Source organism: Cavia porcellus, unplaced genomic scaffold (assembly GCF_034190915.1).
Source record: "Cavia porcellus strain 051 isolate PalLab524CR breed Dunkin Hartley unplaced genomic scaffold, mCavPor4.1 scaffold_20, whole genome shotgun sequence".
Classification (NCBI taxonomy): domain Eukaryota; kingdom Metazoa; phylum Chordata; class Mammalia; order Rodentia; family Caviidae; genus Cavia; species Cavia porcellus.
The window spans coordinates 46908270-46928760 of record NW_026947503.1 but is presented as its reverse complement, the minus strand read 5'-3'; the positions used below and the strand labels follow the sequence as shown (position 1 = coordinate 46928760).

Genomic DNA, 20491 nt, shown 5'->3' with positions numbered 1-20491 from the left:
CAAAATGTTGTTAGCATTTTCCATAAACATGAAGCAAGCTACTAATTAGTGACATTAGACACAGCAGTGATCTGGCTTCACTAAGACAGTGAATCAAGCCAGTCACTCTCTGGTTTTTTTTTTTTTTATAACTATGGTTAAAATGTCTTAGAATCATATTTATACCCCAAATCCTAAAGGCATTCATTAAGACACAACTGCTCAAAAGCTACCATTGTGAATCATGTCCATATCCAGTGGGCAAATTCAGAGAATTACAGGGACTTGTATAGAATTTATGTCTGTTTTCCTCTGCTTCTGAAACTCCTTTTTATTTTGAAAGGGAAAATTAAGGAGGAAGAGAAAAGCTTGGGAGCAAAACAATTGCTTGTAAAACAAGGCTACTGCTAATTATGTTTTCAGGATATCATCAAACACACCTTGGAAAGAAGCTGAAATGGTTAATAGCTGTAAGAGAAAAATGTGTATCTATGTTGTAGCCAGAGTAGCTGTACTGTCTTCAGAAGCTATTAGGTAAGTGTTTTTCACTAAGTCCTGTTGAGGGAGGAGCCAGAGCAAGGCCCAGAAGGAGAATCCCTGTGGAGTGGGGCATTCTGGGGAACAAGAAAGCAGCTCCCGAGGACCTCACTATCTTAGAGCCAGGGTTAAACACTGCAGTACACCGTGGGCTCACTTCACAAGATGCAGTGCAGGCAGTAGCTTATGTAGAAGTATCTTGCCAATGTGAAATTCATTGACACTGGGAACTGTACAGTTTTCCTTCTTTTATAGGGTTTTTTTTTTCTCCTTTTTTAAAGTTGGCATACAGTTAATGGGCTTCTTTTTCTTAGTTATGTACAGGCACAAACATACTTTGGGCCACATTCCCCCTGATGTCCTCCCCCTAGGCCTGTCTTTCCTCCTAGTTCCACATTTGGGGAGATTCAATGTGTATATTTCGCTCATACCCATCCCTCCCATTACCCACCCTGACAGCCCGCCCTCCCTTCCTCTTCTTTCCCCTTGTCTAAAATGTGTGATTTTCTGATACCATCCTTATAATAGTGACTGACAAAGTGAGAAAAAAACATGTGTCCTCAGAAGCTCAGTACACTTCAGGGGATGGGAGAAAAAACAGTAAAATCTGTAATACAGATAGAATTCGTTCCATGCTATCCAAGGGATATGACAATATAATGTATACCTTAGATGTTATTACTGCTAATAATTCTAAAAAGTAAAACGTAGAATCATTGAGTATAAGGAGGCCCAGTGGTTTCATTTTTATCTTGTGTGTTTCCATTTAGTATTTCTTAGTGTATGTGAATCATGTGGCAGTTGTGGAGGAATAAATTACTTCATATCAAATTGTAGCTTGGAGAGTTTAAAGCTCTCAGTCTACATTCTTCTGAAGACCAGCTTTGAGTTAACTCCTGAGTTGTGTATTTAAAAACCCTTAACCTGATAACGAGAACATTCTTCCGGCCATCTTTCCTGTGTTTTAATGTCTTCTAGTTTATTCATTAGAGGGGTACAGATGTACAGTTAATTAGTGCCAGCCTCTGACGTCCTCATTTATCATTTATTTCCTGCTATCAGTTTCTTTCCAAACAACTTAGTAGAATTTCAGAACCCCTCTAATTTTAAATATCAGTGGCTATTTAATCGATCTGTCATTGGGTTTTCAAATGTGTGTCCTGTTCCATTCCTCCTTTGTTCTGCCTTCACCGTGTTGCCGGGAAGGGCAGGGGAGGGGCTCCTCTTCCCTGGTGTGTGAGTTGGAGCATTCGAGGACACCGTGTCAGGTTTTCCTGCCTTTCCCTTTCCAGTCTCGGGGTATCCATCCATACAGGACGTTCACGTGGCCCAGGGGGAGAGACCCGGGCCCTGGGCCCCAAATGACTTTTACAGAATTGGAGAAGCACAGTTGCCACTGTTGAGGCTCTGGGAGTACAGCTTGGGGAGTCAGACATGGACAGATTGCAGAGGGGCTCAGGCAGCAGCCATGTGTTTCCTCCAGGCGGGAACCACGTGCGCATCACTGACTGCAGCGGCTCTGTCCCCGCTGCTGTGAGCCACCTTGAGCTGTCTGCACTGCCCTCTGAGTCTCCCCACCAGCTTCCTGTGCTGCTTCCTGGCTCCTGCCCCTGGCAGGCTGTGCCCTGGGGCTTAGCTTCCGTAGCCCCTTCTCTTCCTCCTCCTTCCATCAGACACTTGTACCTTTTTTTAAGCAGCACTCCATACCTTGAAAACATAATTAGTGATGGCCCTGTGTTACAGGCAGTTAGCTTCTGTTCCTCCTGTGTTTCTTTTGAATTGAGGTCAGACCTAAGGCAGAGGCTAAGAACATATGTGTGTCTGACGAGCCACACTTAGTTACCGTAACCAGCCACAGCATAGTTGCTGCCCTGCCTCGTGGAGGGCTGCCCGAGCAAAGCTCCTGTGCAGGGATCTTGTCAGGAGAGGGAAGTCACCATGGCAGAGATTTAGCCCAGGGCCAGCCATGTGGCTCTTCCCCACTCAGGCACTGACCGACTGTGTGTGCCCACACAGCCTGTTCTCTTGAGCCCACGGGTAAGGGGCCTGCGTGGTAACACCAGGCAGCCTCAAAAGGAAACCAGGGAAGAAGTCTTCTTCTGGGAGAGTGACACCTTTTGTTGGTCACCTTCATGTGCTGCCAGCTCTTGTAACCAATGACTTTGACATAATTAGCTCTATAGGCTTTTCCTGGTGTCTGTGCTAGAATGATCCCTCTGCTAGGAGTTGTCTAATGAACCCTCAAAACCTTTACGGACCATGTTTGTGTCAGGCGCTGTGCTTGGCCACAGGGATATAACCTGGCAAACAAAGCAGATGCAGTTCCTACATCGTGGCTACCATTGCACTCAGTGCAGCCTCTGAGAAAGTGCGTGAATGCTGTGGCCACCCAAAAGGGACCTCTAGACTTGAACAGCAGGGGTAGTCGCTCAGAGGAGGTGTGGGAGCTAGGAGAGGTGAATGTAGCCAAGTCCCACAGGATAGTCGTGAAGTCATAGGACACTAGCTCGTTCTGAGACTGCTGAGGATGCCATGCCCGGGAGTTCTTAAATGACTACACGGAGACAGACACACTATCCCACTAGTGTTCTCTGTAGGCTTCTACAAAGCCTTGGAGCTGTGCACCAGTCACAGATAAGCAAATCCCAATGCCCCGAAATTTCCAGGATGCCTTTGCGAAGATGAGGTTTCCAGGTCCCTGCAGATGTACTCTTGGGACATTCAAGACTATTTTAAATCATTCCCAATTTAGTTTTTCCATTTTAAAGTATAGTGAGCATTTCCCTAATTTTTAAAGATGTTTTTACCCCATGCAACAGAGTGGCATGTACAAGTATTTAACAGCTATAATGCTGTCAGTGCTTCTCAAGGGTGTGTTTGTCTTCGATCTGTAACTAATGACTCCAGGCACCTGAAGACAAACAGATACAATTTTATAGTTTTCCTGTTGGCTATACTGTAATTAGAGTATTGGTTGAAACTTGTAGCTGCTGCCTTTATAATCCCTTACCTCTTTTGAATGTGTCAGAAAACAGCAAAATTGAGAACTCTAAGTTGGAAATACACTAAAATTGGAAGCCACATAAGCAGGTTTTATTTGCTTGTTCATGTGTTTATTTAAACATTTGTTCCTCCACCAAATGTCTGTTCAGTCAAGCACTGTGCAGTGCTTTTGGGTTACAAGGAATAAGACATGTTTTACCCTCCAAGAGCCTTCTGGATGGGCAGGGTGTGGTCATGTAGTGGGGAATAATCAGGCCATCGGGGCACACAGGAGGGTCGCCTGCTCCTGTGAAAACTGCCAGCTCCTGCCTAGGACTGTGGCCACAGTAAAAGGGAGAGGAAGATCTCTGCAGAAGATTAACCCACAGAGCACACAAGCTTCCCTGTGCAGACCTTGTGATTTCTGCCTTGCCTGTACAAGCCATTCCTGTGTTTGTGCCACAGTCTGAGAGTCCACTGTGAGTGAGCCCAGTGCCAGAGAGGTAAGGGCTGACCCGAAAGCAGTGCTCTTTGGTTTTGAATTTATGTCATGATGAGAGAGACCCCTTGGATCTCTGGTTTAAGGTCCCAGGTCCCCATTGTAAAGATGCATGATAGGGTGACACCTTGACACATAGGAATTTATCCTCTTCCTCTAGAACTTCTCATTTAATGTTTTGATGAACCTTTAGGAATCAGCTATAGTTTATGGATAATGCAAAACTGTGATTTTGCTAACATTTTTTCTATATTTACTGAATGCTGCTGTTCTGTAAAGATCTTTACATTCTTTTCCTCCTCCTGCCCTTTCACCCCCCAGTATGGGCTGATAGATTTTTCTGTTTCAGCATCACAGTAAGTTATAGCCATTAATCCTCCTGATGTGCAGACTGTCCCTGTGTGGCTGGCCAGGAGCTCCTCAAGCAGTTTCATGTGTCCTTTTGACAGCAGTACTTGAGTACATCCTTGCTTTTTGACCCAAAGTGTCCTGGGTTCATCCACTATATTCCCTGCTCCATTCCAGGGTCAGCGATTTCTCAAGAAGCCAGTTTGTGCACAGTGACATTTAGAAATCAAGATTAGGGCATCAGGATGCTCACAGGTGTGGAGGTGCCTTTGCACCTGACTCTTATTGACTGAAGCTGGAAAAATACATGAAAAAAGGAAAAATAGGCATCTTAGTGTTTCTTGTAAAGTACTAATCTGTTATAAGGAATTTGCCTTGTTTGTTAGCAACTCATAAGGGTAATAATTTGAAGTCACCTAAAAACCTTTCTTCTTAAAAAAAATTTGAAATCCCTCTTAGGTGTTACTCTTCTCTCTCTGGAGGCAGAAGGCACTCCTGCATTAACCTCTTGTTACTTGAGGAAAAAAAAAATGTTCTTATAAAGTTTAATAAGTTACCCTGTATAACACTGCAGTTTAATCACGTGCAGTTCTTTTAAACGTATTTGTGCTTCTTCTCTAGTTAGATCACTGAATCCCTGGTACTTTTTATAAATTGCTTTTTATACCATAGATTGGCCGTATAGCTAAAAATCATGTTAACGTTGTCACTGCTTACAGTGTATTCTGGTTGCTTTCAGGCGCGGCTAAATCGAGTCCAGCATCTAAACCGGGTTCCACACCTTCTCGTCCCTCGTCTGCCAAAAGGGCTTCGTCCAGTGGCTCAGCATCCAAGTCTGATAAAGACTTAGAAACACAGGTCATACAGCTTAATGAGCAGGTAACTGATCGTCTCTGTTTTATCTCTGGAAGCTGTCATATATCTAAGGGGTGGGGAGGCCAAACCCACACAGGCCTGGGCTCAGGAAGGGAAGGCAGAATCAGTGGTTTCAAGCAAAAGCAAATAAAAGGAATTGTGACACCTGTCACATACCTTCCTTTATAACCTTTGCCTCTTACAAATGTGTCAGAAAACAGGAAAATGGAGAACTGTAAAGCTGGAAATACGCTGTAAAATTGGAGACCATGTAACCAGTAAAATAAAATCAGGACTCATAATGAATGAAAGATGTTAGTCACACATCTTAGAGCTGTACATTAGGAAGGAACAGAGGGGTCAGTGCTGCTACAGGCCTGCGTGTTGGCCTCCTCCTCTGCTCCTCAGTGGCAGTCCCGAGCTCCAGGCTGGACTGCGATCTGTCCTCCCCACTTTGGGCCAATCTGGAGAGTATTAAAGTCTGCTTTAGGGTCAGGCTCCTTCTCATTCCCTGTCCTCCCTCCCTTTTTTCTTTCCTTTCAGCAACTATTTATGGAGCCTGTTTTATGTGACAGATGCTTTGCTTAATCCCAGTAGTAGTATAGAAGCAGGAGAGATACCGCCCCTTCCTTTAGGCTGCAATTATGCATAGGAAATTGTTATTCAAGCAAAACTAAAACCCTGTCCTTCTCCCAGTGGCAGAAGTTGGGTTCCCAGAGAGCACTGAAGCCAGGACTGGGAAGATCTGAGAGGCTACAGCAAGCAGTATTTTAAGTAGAACTTTCCCTTTTTATTTAATACAGTAAACCTAACTCTACTGGCTTTGAAATTTCCAATATAAAAGTTTAGGTCCACTTTCTAACTAGCAATAGCTCCTTTTGCCTGTGATTATATATAGTGTAATAAAACACTGAGGGCCTGGGGACACCACAGAAGCTGCCCCGTTCCTCCAGGTGTGCTGGAATTTTTCATCCCAGCTCTACTGTGGCGAAAGCAACCTTGACTTCAGGCCCTCAGGCTGTTCCCAGTGATTAATCTTTGATGAACCAGCAAGAGTCTGGGCACAGTTTCTGAGATAATTGTATATTTGTAGTCAAGAATCTAAGTTTAAAAACAGGCAGTTGCTTAGCAGGGATGTTTCTTTACTATCTTTGATCACATTAATGAAAAGGGGTAACATTTTAAGTCACCTGGCAAGTAAGACTTTGATTTAGAAACTAGAATATGCTGATTAACTACTGATCCTTAGTTGGGAGCCCAAAGACAGCTTCTAGAAATAAATTTCTCTACGATAAAAGGCAGTAAGGACAGTGATAATGAGCCTTGGGCCACACAAGCCTACGGCTGCAAGCAAGTTGAAGTTGAACTGAAGAGAATCTGGCATGGGTTAGTGATACTGTGCATTTAGGCCTCTGCTCTTCAAAGAAACACAGGTTCTCCTGATACTGTCGCCTCATCCATGTCAGGATTCCTCTCCCTGCTGGGTTCTCTCTCCACCACACCCAGGTTTCCAGCCCTCTAGCCCAAACTCTGGCCACTTGGAAACCCCAGGGTCCTTCCTACCTCCCCTGTCCCTCACAGCCTAGCAGCCAGCCTGCTTGTCCGGCTGGGGCTGGCTCTCATCAGAGAGTCAGATCATAAACAAGAGACCTCCAGAATGCCTCGGCCACACCAGCCTGCCGTCCGAAGCCCCACTCTAGAGAGAGCAGCGAGGGAGAAGAGAAGAACAGCTCCTGGGCCTTTCTTGCTCTTGTTCTCCCATTATTATAAGAGGCTGCTCGTGCCCTTCCTGCCCCGGATGCCTCACACTGGGGAGAAGCGTGCCCACCCTCGGCCCACTGTGTCGGGGAGTGGCAGACACGTCCTAAACGGGGAGGCCTTTATGAAGATCTGCACTAACTGCAGATGCATTGCTCTGGTGACCTGGCGATGCAAATGCCCCCTCTATTTCCTGTCCCGGAAACTTACACAAGGCCCCCCTGAGGCTCATGGCTGGCCACACAAGCATCACAGAGATGGAGCTAAGAATGCCAGGACCAGAGGAGCCAAGTGGAAATGCTTAGGTGGAAGCATGAATTATAGTAGTAATAGAGAAAGTGACAAGTGCTGTAAACTTTAAGAATTTTCATTTGCTTGGCCTCATGCCTTTATTCAGACAATCTCCCATGGTATACTATAAAAGTAACACTGCGCTAGACAATCCCAGTGATAGAAGTGAATCAAAAGATGCAGGGGTGGAAAAGACAGACAGCAGGGACGCTTGCTGGACCATGTGTTAGCCAACAGGAAGTGGGTTGAAGTCAGTGCTGGGCTCAAGAACTGCTGGCAGAGACAAGGTGGGCATGGATTAACCCAGGTAGCGACTGTGACCAGCGTGTGAACCACAAGCCTTGGGAGGACCAGCAACCTGTGGACACTCTTAGAGGACTTTGGAAAACTGTAAGAAAGGAACTTTCCCTCTGTTGGCCTTCACCCTTGACTGTTCCAAGCTTCCTCCCGAGCGTGCCTCTCCAGCACCTCCTCTATCACTCAGGCGTCTGCCATGACATGACAGGGGTGCGCCTGGCATCAGTCTTTGTGAAAGGCCATGAAAATGAAATTTAATTTGCCAGTTGATCTTTCATCGTATCATGTAGTTGCTGACAGTTTTTACTAGGGAATGTTTATAGCTGCACACCTCTTACCTGACACATCTGGAACACCACCAAGGCTTGGCGGGCCTCACTGTGCAAACCAGAGCGCTCAGGAGGCACACAGACCTAAGTTCCTTGAGTTGACTCTGTCCTTGCTTGGTTAGGGTAAGCTAGCAAATGACGGCACATCTTATATCACAGATCTGTCTGGTGCCACCAACAGGGTTGACATGGATTCTGTGGCTGAGCACAAAGAGGTGGCTTGTGTACTTAAAGCAGGAAAGGCTTCCTAGAATAAAGGTTCTCTTTTTTTTGAAATTCAAGCTGGTTGCCATCCGTTTTTGCACATGTCCATGGTCTAATATTAACAGGAATAAAAGATAAAAGAGTTGGCTAACTGACCCTCCATGCCTAGGTACCTGAGTGCATGTTAGTGAGGTTAACAATGAAAGGCCTTATTCCTAGGTCTTAGGATAGATCTGACTTTGCCAGGTGTATGACAAACCAATGGCCGCAGCGTGTGTTCCGTGTATTTTTGAATGAACCAGTGATTCCAGACAAATAGCACATACAGACTTATAAAAAGGAAATTTTACAGCCCAAACGTAATTTGTTTTCTTTTTGTTTTCAAAAGTGTTTTGAAAACACTTTTAAGGGTGATTTTTAATGTTCTGGAAGAGAGTTGTCACCTAAGGAACACTTACTGCAGATGCATTTCTCCGGTGATCTGATGATGCGAATGTTCCCTCTGTTTCCTGTCCCTGAAGCTTACACAAAGCCCCCCTAATGCCTTAATATATATGCCAAAGATTATACATAAATATAAATGAACAGTATTTTTAAAAAGGGAATGGCTTCTCAGGGACCAGGCACAGGGTGAATGTTGGAGCCTGTGTGTAGCTGCTGCATTCTCAGGGGCGTGGCCACTTGAGACAGTGAAGCCAGGTCTGTCCACGCCCTGCCCTCCCCGTGCATCTTCAGCAGAGGCACCATGGGTCCTGCTTAACGTTGTTAGTGCACCACCACCACTGCCGTGTAAAAAGTATGAGATGCCGCAGGGCGTAACAAGAGCCTTTAATCAGCAGGAAACAGGAAATGAGAGCTGTTTGGATGAGGAGGTAGAGCCTCCATGGCATCCCACCTTCCCAGTGATGCGACCAGAGCCAGGACCACAGAAGCGCAGACAGATCCACCCAGTCAGCCTTTTACTCTCGTTTGTTTCTCCTCATTCTCTGAGAACTAATTTCTGGGTAGACAGCATTTATCTATTTTTGGTTCAGTATCATTTTTGAAGGGATCTAAAAGTAAGGTTCTTAGTGCAGGGGTGCTAAAGGAAGGGTCCTCAGAAGAATCTGATCACACTTAGAACCCCTCTGTCACCTCTCCTCTTCCTCCCATTCTCTTCTCTTTTCCTATTTTAGTCTATTCAGGCTGCCATAACAAAATACCATAAGCCAGGCTGTTTATAAACAGCAAATTTATTCCTCTGGAAATAAATCTGGAAGTTTTAGAAGTTGAAGATTGAGTCATCTGCATCCAGTGTCTAGAGAGAACTTATGAATTCTGCCTTCTCACTGTGGCTTCTGTGCTGAAAAAATGAATGGTCTCTCTTTTCTAAGGACACTAATCCCATTCATGAGGCTCCTGTCTTATGAACTCGAAGCCCCACCTCCAAATGCTGTCATATTGGGTTTAGTGTGTCAACAGAGGAGAAAGGGAACGCACAAACCTTCAGATTGTGACAACAAATTAGAAGAAAGATGTGGTCCAGCCCACACTGGCAGAAGAGGCTCCCTTCAGCCTGGGTAGCATGGTGCAAGAGGAAGGATTCTAGTCAGTAAACACTCAATTGAAAGGAATGACCAGTGTGCTCCTGAAATTGGATGTTTTGGCCCCAGCTGAAACTCAGATGACAGCTCTGTTGTCTCCCTCAGACTTGCCACTTGTTCTCCATGTCTCTCGTACGTGTTTTGGGTCCTTATACACAGTCATAATTGCTTGCTTGCTTCCTTTTTCTTACATATTTGGGGTTTTCTTCCCTACCCTCGCCCTCTTACAGGTACATTCATTAAAACTCGCCCTTGAAGGTGCAGAAAAGGAAAGGGATTTCTACTTCGGGAAGCTGAGAGAGATTGAGCTGCTCTGCCAAGAGCATGGGCAGGAAAATGATGACCTCGTGCAGCGACTAATGGAAGTGCTGTATGCTTCAGAAGAACAGGTAAGTGTGCCAAGCCCTCCGGGTCAGAGTCCAGTGGATCCGTAAGTCCTTGAATGCTCAGCCACTGCACTTGACAGTCCCAGAGGAATGTATGTCACTGTTGTCGTGATCCACTGATCCGGGCCTGTGGGACACACATCTGTAAGTTAGTCGGGAAGAGATGGATAAAGGTGGGGCTTCAGAAGAAATGCACCTGTGTGGCCAGATCCCAAGAGGTTGTTCTCTGCGCAAAGGAGCAGTAAACATTCTTCTTCATGTGAGATCAGAATACAGTTAAAGAAGAGAATAATCTAGATACTTTCCCCTTCACTGAAGGCCCCACCGCCTTCTGTTTTTATCACATAGCTGGTTGTCTTGGTAACTCCTTGTCAGGAAGGCCAGAACCCAGAGGCAGCCCTTTATTAAAAATACCTCTTCAGGCCTCCTTTGTGGGGAGGACTTGTCACCAGAGTTGCTGTTCATGAGAGAATATGCTGGGGATGTGGCTCCATCGAGCGATAAAAAGCAGATGTGCAAAGCATGGAGGAACAATGGGCAGTGGGGAGGGATTGGCCCAGTCTGCCCTTGTGGGGAAGGAGAGGCCTGGCACCCAAAATCGGAAGTGGGAGCTGGTGGAGTGTCACCTTCCATGGAGCTGAATTCCGTGGAGCCAGAGACTAGGGTGCTCTGGGTTTAAGTGGCTCTGTATACTGAGTTGAAGCTGGTGGTAGTGCTTGGGTCTCTTTGACCCGACATCCTGTGGACCCTCAGGATGCTGGGGTACAGATGCATGTCTGTTGTTGTTTTCACAGAATGTGAAAGCCACCAGCAAGTTTACTCTGTCTTACTGTAGTTGAATAACAGGCAACATATATTCTATTTGAGATTTAAAATCCCGGCAAAGAAATTTGCTTCAGCTGTAAGGCGCTGTGTCTGGGCTTTGGGAGCTCACCACCACTTTTGTCATTTCCCTGCTGTTGCTTTTGAAGCTCCTTTCTTGGTTACCAGTCGCTCAGAATGTAGACTTTGCAGCACTGGGAATCTGCATGGTTAGGTCCCTGAGGCTGAGATGGCTTCACAAAATATAGTTCTTACTATATTCATTTCTGGTAGAAGAAGCCAGAGGTGGGTGTGGTCTGTGACCACAAGGGACATATTCGTAACGTTCTGGGTGTGCAGGCTGCTTTGTAGACTTGTCAGGCACAAGATCAGTTGGGATATTGCCTTCGTGAGCTTGTCTGGGGCTAACTCAGATGAGACCTGCACAGCGCCAGAAGACCAGGCACACGAGCTGCAGTCTGTGATGCCTGCAAGCTGTAGGGAATTCGGCAGGCAGGCTCGCATCTCCTCCCCAGGCCTGTGCTTCCAGTAACAGAGGCTTCTGATTCTATGCCAGACCTGCAGCTGACCTGAGCCGCTGAATTCCTGGCTGAGGATAGGCAGGCCAGGCCTGGCCAGGCACTGTTGCTCCAGGGTGTGACTCCAGGGAGCAACACTGACCATGTTCAGTGTTGTTCCCACCACCGCCATACACTCCAGCACCACCTTGCTGCCCACCAGAGCCAGCTATTCCTGCATGTATGCACAGGTCTGGTGTGTGTGATGTCAGTACTATGTTCATGATGCTGTTGGTCTGACTGGATAGCAACCTGAGATGGCAGAGATTCCTGGTTGTCAAGATGCTAAAGAATCAAGGGCTCGATTGTTGTGTGAGCTCTCCATTTAGACTAGATGAACACAGGTTGGCTTTTCAGGTAGGAGTTTTTGGTGGGAGGGATCGCTTCCCCTAAGTGATGACTTATATTTTTATTTGGTAGCAACCAGTCTCTGATTATTATACTCAAGGAATCTTAAAGTGTGATGCTTGGAAGATATGAAAATCCAACTGGGAGTTCTGAGTAATGAAGTCAACAGGTTATTCAGGTCCCAGATGTAGAGACCTAATGGTAGTTTCCAGAGCAAATCACCAGCTGGCTATTCAGTGACTGTCTCATTATCTTACCATTCTTGGGGCCACAGGTATCTGCGCTTCATCATTGGCTACCTGATTCCCTGTAGGTTCTGTCACCTGGATTGTGCCAGTTTATAAAGAGGCACTTGTTTCGTGAGATACCAGCTGTCACAGAAGTCACTGTTAAAATAATCTGAAGACTTTCTTCCAGCTGGGTGTGGTGGCGCATTCCTGTAATGCAAGTATGGGAGGAGGCTGAAGATGGAGGATCACAAGTTCAGCCCTAGCCTGGGTGACTTAGTGAGACCTTGCCTCAAAACAAAAATGCTAAAAATAAAAATAACTGGGGATGTAGCTCAGTGTGAAGGCCCTCAGTTCAATCCTCAGTACCATACTGGGGAACAGAAAAAAGATGTCCTCTCTTCTCAGTGCTTTTTGATTGTGCATTTCTGTCGCTAGAGGGGTTTTACAATCCTCTCTGTGATGCTCTTCCTACACAGAGAAAAGCATAGCCCCTCCATCAGGAGAGCTGAGTCCAAAGGAGAGAGCAAGCCACGGGCACAACTAACTGCAGACTGTCAGATCATATCATCGTGATAGCAGAGACTTACATAAACTTGTGTAGGCATACATAGAAACCTCCTGAGGGGCAAGCAGAGCTGTCACAGAAAAGATGCCACTGTACTGGATGTTGAGGATGGCCAGGAATATCAACAGCTGTACAGCCAGGATGGGAAGAGTGTTTGTCAGCAGGAGGAATTGCACAAACTAAGCAGAGAGGAAAGAATAGCCAGCTTTGTCTGGCGTGAGTGGTGATGTGGCTGATGCTGCTTCCTTCCTGTAGGAGCCGTTGCGCTCCTGAAGGACCCCTCCTCCCTCCTTGCTCCCTGTTTTACCTCCCACGGTGACCAGGACCCCTCTTTAATACTGTCCCAACTTGCTTCTCTTTTCTAGCAATTACAATACAAGCAAAGAAGTATTAATAACACTCACAACTCAGCATCCATAGCAATGTAAGGGGTTGATAGGAAATTTTAAAATTAAGTAGATGCCTCCTAAGGTTATTAGTGCCACACTTGGCAGAGGTTTTGCCTAGCCTCCCCCTTAAAACCCACAGGTAGAATTTAAAGTTCTTTATTCTCCTATGGGGCTTTAGAAAGTATTTTTTCATTTTGTTTTTCTGGGAACCCACAATAGCATTGTAAGGGCTGGGAGCTCTTGCTAGTGACAGGCAACATCTCAGAAGGACAGAAACGTGCTGCCATGATTTCTGGATGCCTTAACATGCACCCTGAGCATTAGTATCCATGGGTAACTGGAGGATTGGCTCCTCATGTCAGAATTGCCCAATGCTGTAAGCAGGGCCTGGAGTCTGCTGTTCCTCCAGATGTCTAATGTCACCATCAGTTTCCTATGCCTGCGACTTCGGCCCAGCGTGTGTGCAGAGCTACCCTCAGCCAGAGGAGGACCTCAGAGCCATAGAAAAGGATGACACGCCCCTCCCCTTGTTGTTCAGCATATTTGAGAAGAAGGCCTTAGGAGCCATATTTAGTGGGTCTTGTTCCTGTAGCATGTTATAGGCTAAACAGTCCCTTGGATTCAGCTTTTCCAATTTTTAGTTCTGGGTTAACTCCATTATTCCACACTTAACTCCCAACTGGGACAGAATTTTCTGTGAAATGTAAAACAGATCCTCTGTTTCTGAGACCTTCTCTTTAGCAGTTTAACATGCACAAAAACAATTACATAAGAAGAAGAATTACCTCATAGCAGCTAAAGCTCAGTCACTGCAATCAGGAAGACGCCAGACTAGGTTGGAGAGTTATGAAGAATAAGGAGCACATCCCAACATGGGGCCTTGCAGCCCGGGCCAAGAGGAAGACATGCATCCCTCCACCTGATAGGATCACTCACAGCCAGGTACACCTCTACCAGAAGCAAGAATAAGAGATATGGAGCATAGAGGAGCCATTCGGTGGGGACGAAGGTAGGGAGATGACTTCAGGGTGTTTTCCTAACGTAGAAGAACCCATGGCACAACAGACAATCAGTGCCAGTGTACCTTCCCATTAAAGTCCTGCAGACATTAGTTTCCTTCATCCCCCAGACAAGAGGAGAGTTCCTGTCTGCACAGAAGCCAGTACTATTTCCTATCTGCACTTAGCACTATACGGAGCTCCCAGCCCTCACAGTGCTACTGTGATACCCACCTGTTCCCTGTGAGAGTGCAACTGTCAGCTGAGGCAGTTCTTGAGCTGAGAAGACCACCTTCATGTACGACAAGCAGTGGTCAAAGCCAGTGGCAGAGGATGCTGCTAGGAGCACAGCCGAAGGACCCTGTGGTGCTGTGGACCCGCAGAGTATCGGGTAATAAGGAATGAAGGATTTTGAGGGTCAGAAGGATAGCAGGAGGTGGTCAATGAGTAGGTTTTTGGGGATCAACCTTCCAGAACAGAACAGTTCTGGGAGGTGATAACAGGACCTAGGCGTGGACATGGGGAAAGCTCATATTTAGCAAGTAATGTGCCTGTTGGTATGGAGCCAGGAAAGAAGAGTACTACATTTGATCCTCAGCCTTCAGTACCACATCACTTTCCATAGAAAGAGTTTTTAAAAATAACTATTTGTATATCTAGAATATGTTCCAAAGAGTTCATAAGAAATCATAGGCCCAGCTCACACTTAAAATATTTACTATGTGCCAAAAACTCTTCTAGGCATTTTGCTCATAAAATCCTCAGTTGGATTCATTGAATCCATTGGTTCATTAATCAGTGAAACACACTGAAAACTCAGTTACATAGGGACTCTTTATTGTCCCCCACTTTACAGATAAGAAAGCTATAACAGAGTGGTTACATTGCATGCCTTAAGTCTCGCTGCAGATTAGTAGCGGAACTGGGATTTGAACTCTAGAGGCCACGCTCCTAACCTTCACATTGGACTGCCTCTCAGAGAAGACTCCTTGTGTGGCCTTGACTGCTAGTCTGACAGGCTTAGTCATCCACTCCTGAGCCCTCTGTTCCCTTCCTCTCCACACAACTTGTGTCAAATGGAGTAGTGATGAAGTGCATCACAGTTTCATGAAGCCCAGCCCATGATTTTAGAACCTCCAGATCGGGTGGATGGGCCAAAAGGTTAAAGACAAACAAGATTCCAAGTCAGAGTTTTATAATCCAGGAAGAACAGACTGCTGCAGGAGAAGGGAGAGCTGTTATTCTGGCTCAGGGATCTGGAGAGATGATCATAGTGTATTTGGAAAGGATCTTCACAGGTTTGTCCCTAGCATCAAGGAGTAGGGCTTAGATAGGGAAAGATGGTTTGGATGTGGGGAGCTGAGGTACCAGGTGTGTGATGTCATGAGTGATTCTGCATGTGCCAGTGTACATGCCAGACTGCATCCCAAAGCCCTGTATTCAGGAGGCAGTTGGCTGTTACTCATTGGCCGTATTCAGGAGGCAGTTGGCTGTTACTCATTGGCCTCACTCTTCTGCTTGGATAGTGCAGTGGATAGTGATTATTCCTTATGAGGTCAAAAAGTGGAAGAATTTGCAACTTGGGCTAAGTTGTCATTCATGATGTTCTTCACTGAATTAGGCATATGAGGAAATACATTGGGAACCAAGCAGAGGAACCACCTTACTTACCTGGTTCACAGTCGGTGACCAGAATGTAAGCCAGGAGGGCTGGCAGCACCCTAAACGTATGTCCCGAAGTCCTTGAGCCAAAACTCCTGCACTGTCTGTTGAGAAGGGGCTCCTCACCTGAGGCAGCCCCTGAAACAGAGCCCCTATCCTTTCTTCATCTCAGAAACTCTGACAGGTTACTTCTCTGGTTTCTAAATCCACATCAGATTAGTGACCAATTATAACAGGATCTGCTTCAGGCAGACACGCAGGCAAGCAAGAAGAATGACAGCTAAGGGGGAAACAAACTGGATCAGAAGAACCATCTCATGGGCCGTTAGTGTAGGGCAAACAGAAGCCTGAGGTGTGGGCTCGTTCATGGCTTTCGTGATGCTGTGGAGTCGCTGTGATTGGTTACCCTCTTACAGAGGTTAGGAAAATACATGTTACGTTCTAGGAAGACTTGTTTCTACGCCTATTGGAAGGGAAGTCTTCCAACATGGCCGTGCTTTCCATAGCCATTGTCCTCTGATGGCGCAGGGATGTGAAGGCATCCTGGCTTGTGTGCTGGCCACTAGGAGCTGGGAGACACTTGCACGTGAGCTGGGCCTGAGCTTGGTATCTCCACAGCCTGGCAACACCACCCTGTGCGGTGATTGTGGCCTGGGACCCTGTCAGGCCTCAGACACAGTAAGTTATTTCAGCTGAAACTTCTCTGCCCCACAGGAAGGCCACACAGAAGAGCCGGAAGCAGAGGAGCAAGCCCATGACCAGCAGGCCCAGCAGCAGGAAGAGTACTGAACCGTGTTGGCAGCTCATGACACTTCCATTGTGCATGGGAACTTTTCTTCTGGAGAATTGGAATGTGCGGCCTCAAGCTCAAGAGAAACCAGTTGTTCCCAGTCTGCCGTTACCATCAGTGCACTGTTGCATACGCCAGCCCTGCACTTGGTTCACATTTCCTTTGCCAAGATGCATTAGCAGACGGCCATCCTGGCCGCCTACCTGAGAGATCATAGGGTCACATACCTTCAACTCACTTGGCTGCTTGAGATTGGTTCTGCTCTTTTCCTCATTTCTTTCCAGAACAACTCTTCCCTGTCCCAAAACTACCACCACCATCACCACCCCTTTTTATCCTGGTGTGAAACAATGGTAATTTGATATATGGTATTTATATTGGCATTTCTCAACCCAGTGTCACTAGATGTCACATGCATTTGTGGTGCTTTGATGTTTGCAAGTCTAACTTCTGAACATAAATTTGGTCAAGTAATTGGAACAAAGGGAAACAGATACTTGATATGAAAGCCATAATGACAGTGACTTGTGTCGTAGGGAAAAACATAGGGTCAGTTTGTCCCTCTACTCACAACAGTAAAAGGAAAGAAACTGATTCGAAGCTTAGGACTTCAAGGCCCAGCCAGCAGTGTTCCTAGAGCAGCATGTTAGACAACCAGGCAGTATGTTGTTAGTTCTGAAAGACATTCACTCAAGGAAAACACCATCTCAACTTTGCCCTCTCTGCGCGCTCCTGCCCTCTCGCCCTCCCGCCCCCTCGCAGTTGTTCCCGGGTTCTCATGTTATTTTCTTTCTCAGGGTCCTCCTTGGTGGGCAGCCACCTTCCCCAGAATGGCATCAGTTATGTTCAGTTCAGAGGGGGTCTTGGTAGCTACAGATCCTCCTGCTTCATCCCTCCTCCTTTTCTCCTCCTCCTCACGTGGGTTTCAAACCAGATCCCGTCGCTCACACGAGGGGTTCCTGCCAAAGGGCGACTTCCCAGAGCGCAGCCTGCGCTGCGTCAGGCTCAGCGGCAGCTTGCACACTGGCTGAAAGGCTGGAAGCGAAGACCTCAGTCATAGGAGAGTATTAGTTCCAAGGGAAAGTCACAGTTCTGCAGTCTGGTGTTGACACTGGATCAACAGCACAGAAAAACCTATGACTCCCAGTAACTTCTGGAACGAGGAATTTCCCCTCTTCAACACAAGGGCCCTCCTTGTCATTGACATTTGCTAAACCATGGCAATTCATAAACAGAGGAAACATTAATGAATTAAAAGCATTCCTTATTTTTTTAACTAATATTTGCACATTTTTCTTAGTCTCTTTCCAGAATCTTTTGCCTCATTTCCTCCCCTTTGACAAGTAGTCTCCCTTCCTGGATCATTCATTTCCGTTGATTCCTAACTTTAGATTTACTTTCTTATTAGCAGGTGCAGCAAAAATAAACAGATGCCCCCAACCCGATCTCTGCTTAATTGAAAAGCTTAAATTTCTGAATAATGTATCATAAAACCTTGAAACTTCTGTATTAATTGATGGAATGATTCTAAATTCTAGCATTGAAGCTTTGCACCAAAAGAAGTCTTTCCGAAATAAATCATTTGCAGCAAAGTGGTATTTATTGAGTTATGTATGGAAAAGATGGCTTGTATTTTTGAGATTATTACAACACACTGTGCAGAATTGGACAGATGTTCCGTGGTGTTTGGTTTCCCTTTTTTCTCTCTCCTGCTTGCTCTGCACTATAGTGGCAGCTCATTTCTCAGGCTAGAAAGCCTGGCTCCCAGCAGTGACATCCTCCCACACCTGTTTATAGGTAATGGTTGTGCTATTTACAACATCATGCTTAACGGTGTATTGCCCCCTTAACCTGTTGTACTCACTGACTATAAAAATAGCCCTTGTAAAGAGGCACAATAAATAACTCCTTACAGATACTTTCTGTGGTTCCTGGGATATTCTTCATCTGCCCTGGACATCTTAGTAATACCCAGTTCCAGGTGGTTCATGACCACATTCCTATCATGTGGGTGCACGTGCACAAATAGCAGGCAGTCAGGATCCCATCTTCTCCAGAACCACTTGATACCATGTAGTTTCCGTATCTCTCCCTGATGACTTGAACCAACTCCCCAACCTTTGAAGCTGTACTGGCAGAGAGCACTCCCAGGAACCACATTCCACTCTTTCAGTGGTTTGGGGCAGACTAGAGCTGTGAATTCCTCTTTCTGTCCCATCTTAAAAATGTTGTCCTGCTGCACCCTAGATAATGTCATGGATGCTTTGGGTGCTCTAGTCAGCTATGTTTCAGTCTTCTCTGGCTGTCACCCCTGCCACTGTAAACCACTGCACACTCCTGGGAGGTGGGGCCCCATCATGCTCTCATCACTTAGGGCGTGTGTTCCTCCCTGCCCCATCCCCAGTCACAGCATTGTGCCGGGTGGACAGGTATTCCTGGGCGTGTGCCCTGCTCCGCCATCTCAAGATGATTTCTTAGTATCACTTCATGCCCACTGTTGGCTGGTTATAGCACTTCCATTGCCACTGTCAGATTGGAAGTGATCGAAGCAGGGGGTAAAGAGAAAGCTTATGTTCATTCTAAGCAGAAAAGCAGGAAAAACAGACAAACACCCTATTGACCCAAGAGAAGTAAACTCCAGAAGGGAACCAAGAATTCCTCCCTTCCCTGGTGAGTATTTCCATTATTCCGTTACGGTTTAATATGCATTCAGATTACTTTTACTAAATAGTACACCATAAAGCTTTTGTTATATATTAAATGTAAACTGAAAGGAATGTAAACATATGTATTGTTAATTATAAATATAGATAAGTAATGACATACTAGATGAAAAGTCTTATTCAGATGTATCACATTCATTTTACATTACCCACCTATTGTCGCATGGTAGAATAGTTTTTTGTCTGAATATGTGAATAACTTGACTTGCGTTGATCTTTTTACATATTTAATAAAAAAAGTATATGTTAAAATGTGGATCTAGATTCCGCTTTTTTTATGCTAAAATTTCTCTTTTCAGTGAGTATGTATATGTGATAGGAGATTTGTGTGGATTCACGCATCTGCCTATGTTGACACAGGGAAATGGAGTGTCTGTTTTTAATTAATGGTTAGAATTTCAACGAGAATTACAAGTTCTTATTTGGTATCATATATGGCGGCTATCATACCATTTTTTTAAAGACTTTACAAAAAAAATTTACAAAAATAAGGCATTCCCAAGCAAACAAAATCCTGTTTCCTGCAGAGCCAGCCTGCTCAGTCTAAGACAGGACAGTGCTAGGTAAATGGAAGCCTGAGGGAGAATCAGGTGGATATTTCTAAGTTTTATTGAAAGAACCTGATAGGCAAAAGTTCTCTAAATGTGCTTCTGCTTGTCCGTTTAGTCAACAGTGATGAATTATTAACACAAACTATGAATGGAGTATGAATTCGTAGGCACAGGAATGTCCGACAGGGAATACATTAAAGGGGCCCCCTTAGCCACCTGCAGAGACTGTAGCGCAGATCCCGGTCTGTTGAAGACTTAGCTCTGGAGCATACAGGTGCAGGAAGAGATGCCCTCAGTACCCTTTCCACCCAGAAAGGTCTCAACCGTTCCTAAATTGCTTTCAGGCACCACCTAGAGGCCAGTTGTGTTCCTGTACCATCCTTTGGCAATGCTGCAGTTATTTTTTGTGTGTGTTTGTTTTTAGTGAAAGCAAAGAAGTAGGGGAAATAATGGAAGACAAGTACTCTCCCAGTCATCCTCCTCTGCATCTCTCTCCCGCAGCACACTGCCTGGCTTTTTGTGGAGTCTTGTCCTCAAGACACATATTTCTCACTTGGCTCACCAATACTGGTGCTTTAAACCCTGGACCTCAGACACAAGTAGTCTAAGTAAAAGTAAAAAGTAAATGGGATTCATCTTAAAGGCAAGATAGACTAGTAAACCTATCACCCACAATTCAAAACATGGTTTTTTAAAAAATGCTGCTTTTATCTTATTAAGTCTGAGATCTTCCTAGAAATTTAATGTGTTGCTACTGGTACTAGGGAGAAGCTTGCGAATCAAATAATAGAATTCCATTAAATTTGAG

The 20491-nt window shown here is 45.5% G+C and overlaps 1 protein-coding gene across 3 annotated transcripts in view; it reads left to right on the top strand.

The window, feature by feature from the left end:
• Mapre2 (microtubule associated protein RP/EB family member 2) overlaps nt 1-19388 on the top strand; it is a 163449-nt gene extending 144061 nt beyond the window's left edge. For all 3 annotated transcript variants that reach the window (XM_005005550.4, XM_063231774.1, XM_003474085.5), the window contains 3 exons: nt 5085-5224; nt 9893-10051; nt 16334-19388. In XM_005005550.4, coding sequence (XP_005005607.1) covers nt 5085-5224; nt 9893-10051; nt 16334-16408 — 374 coding nt within the window. In that variant the 3' untranslated portion in view covers nt 16409-19388. The remainder of the gene's footprint in view (nt 1-5084; nt 5225-9892; nt 10052-16333) is intronic.
• The last annotated feature ends 1103 nt before the right edge of the window (nt 19389-20491 follow it).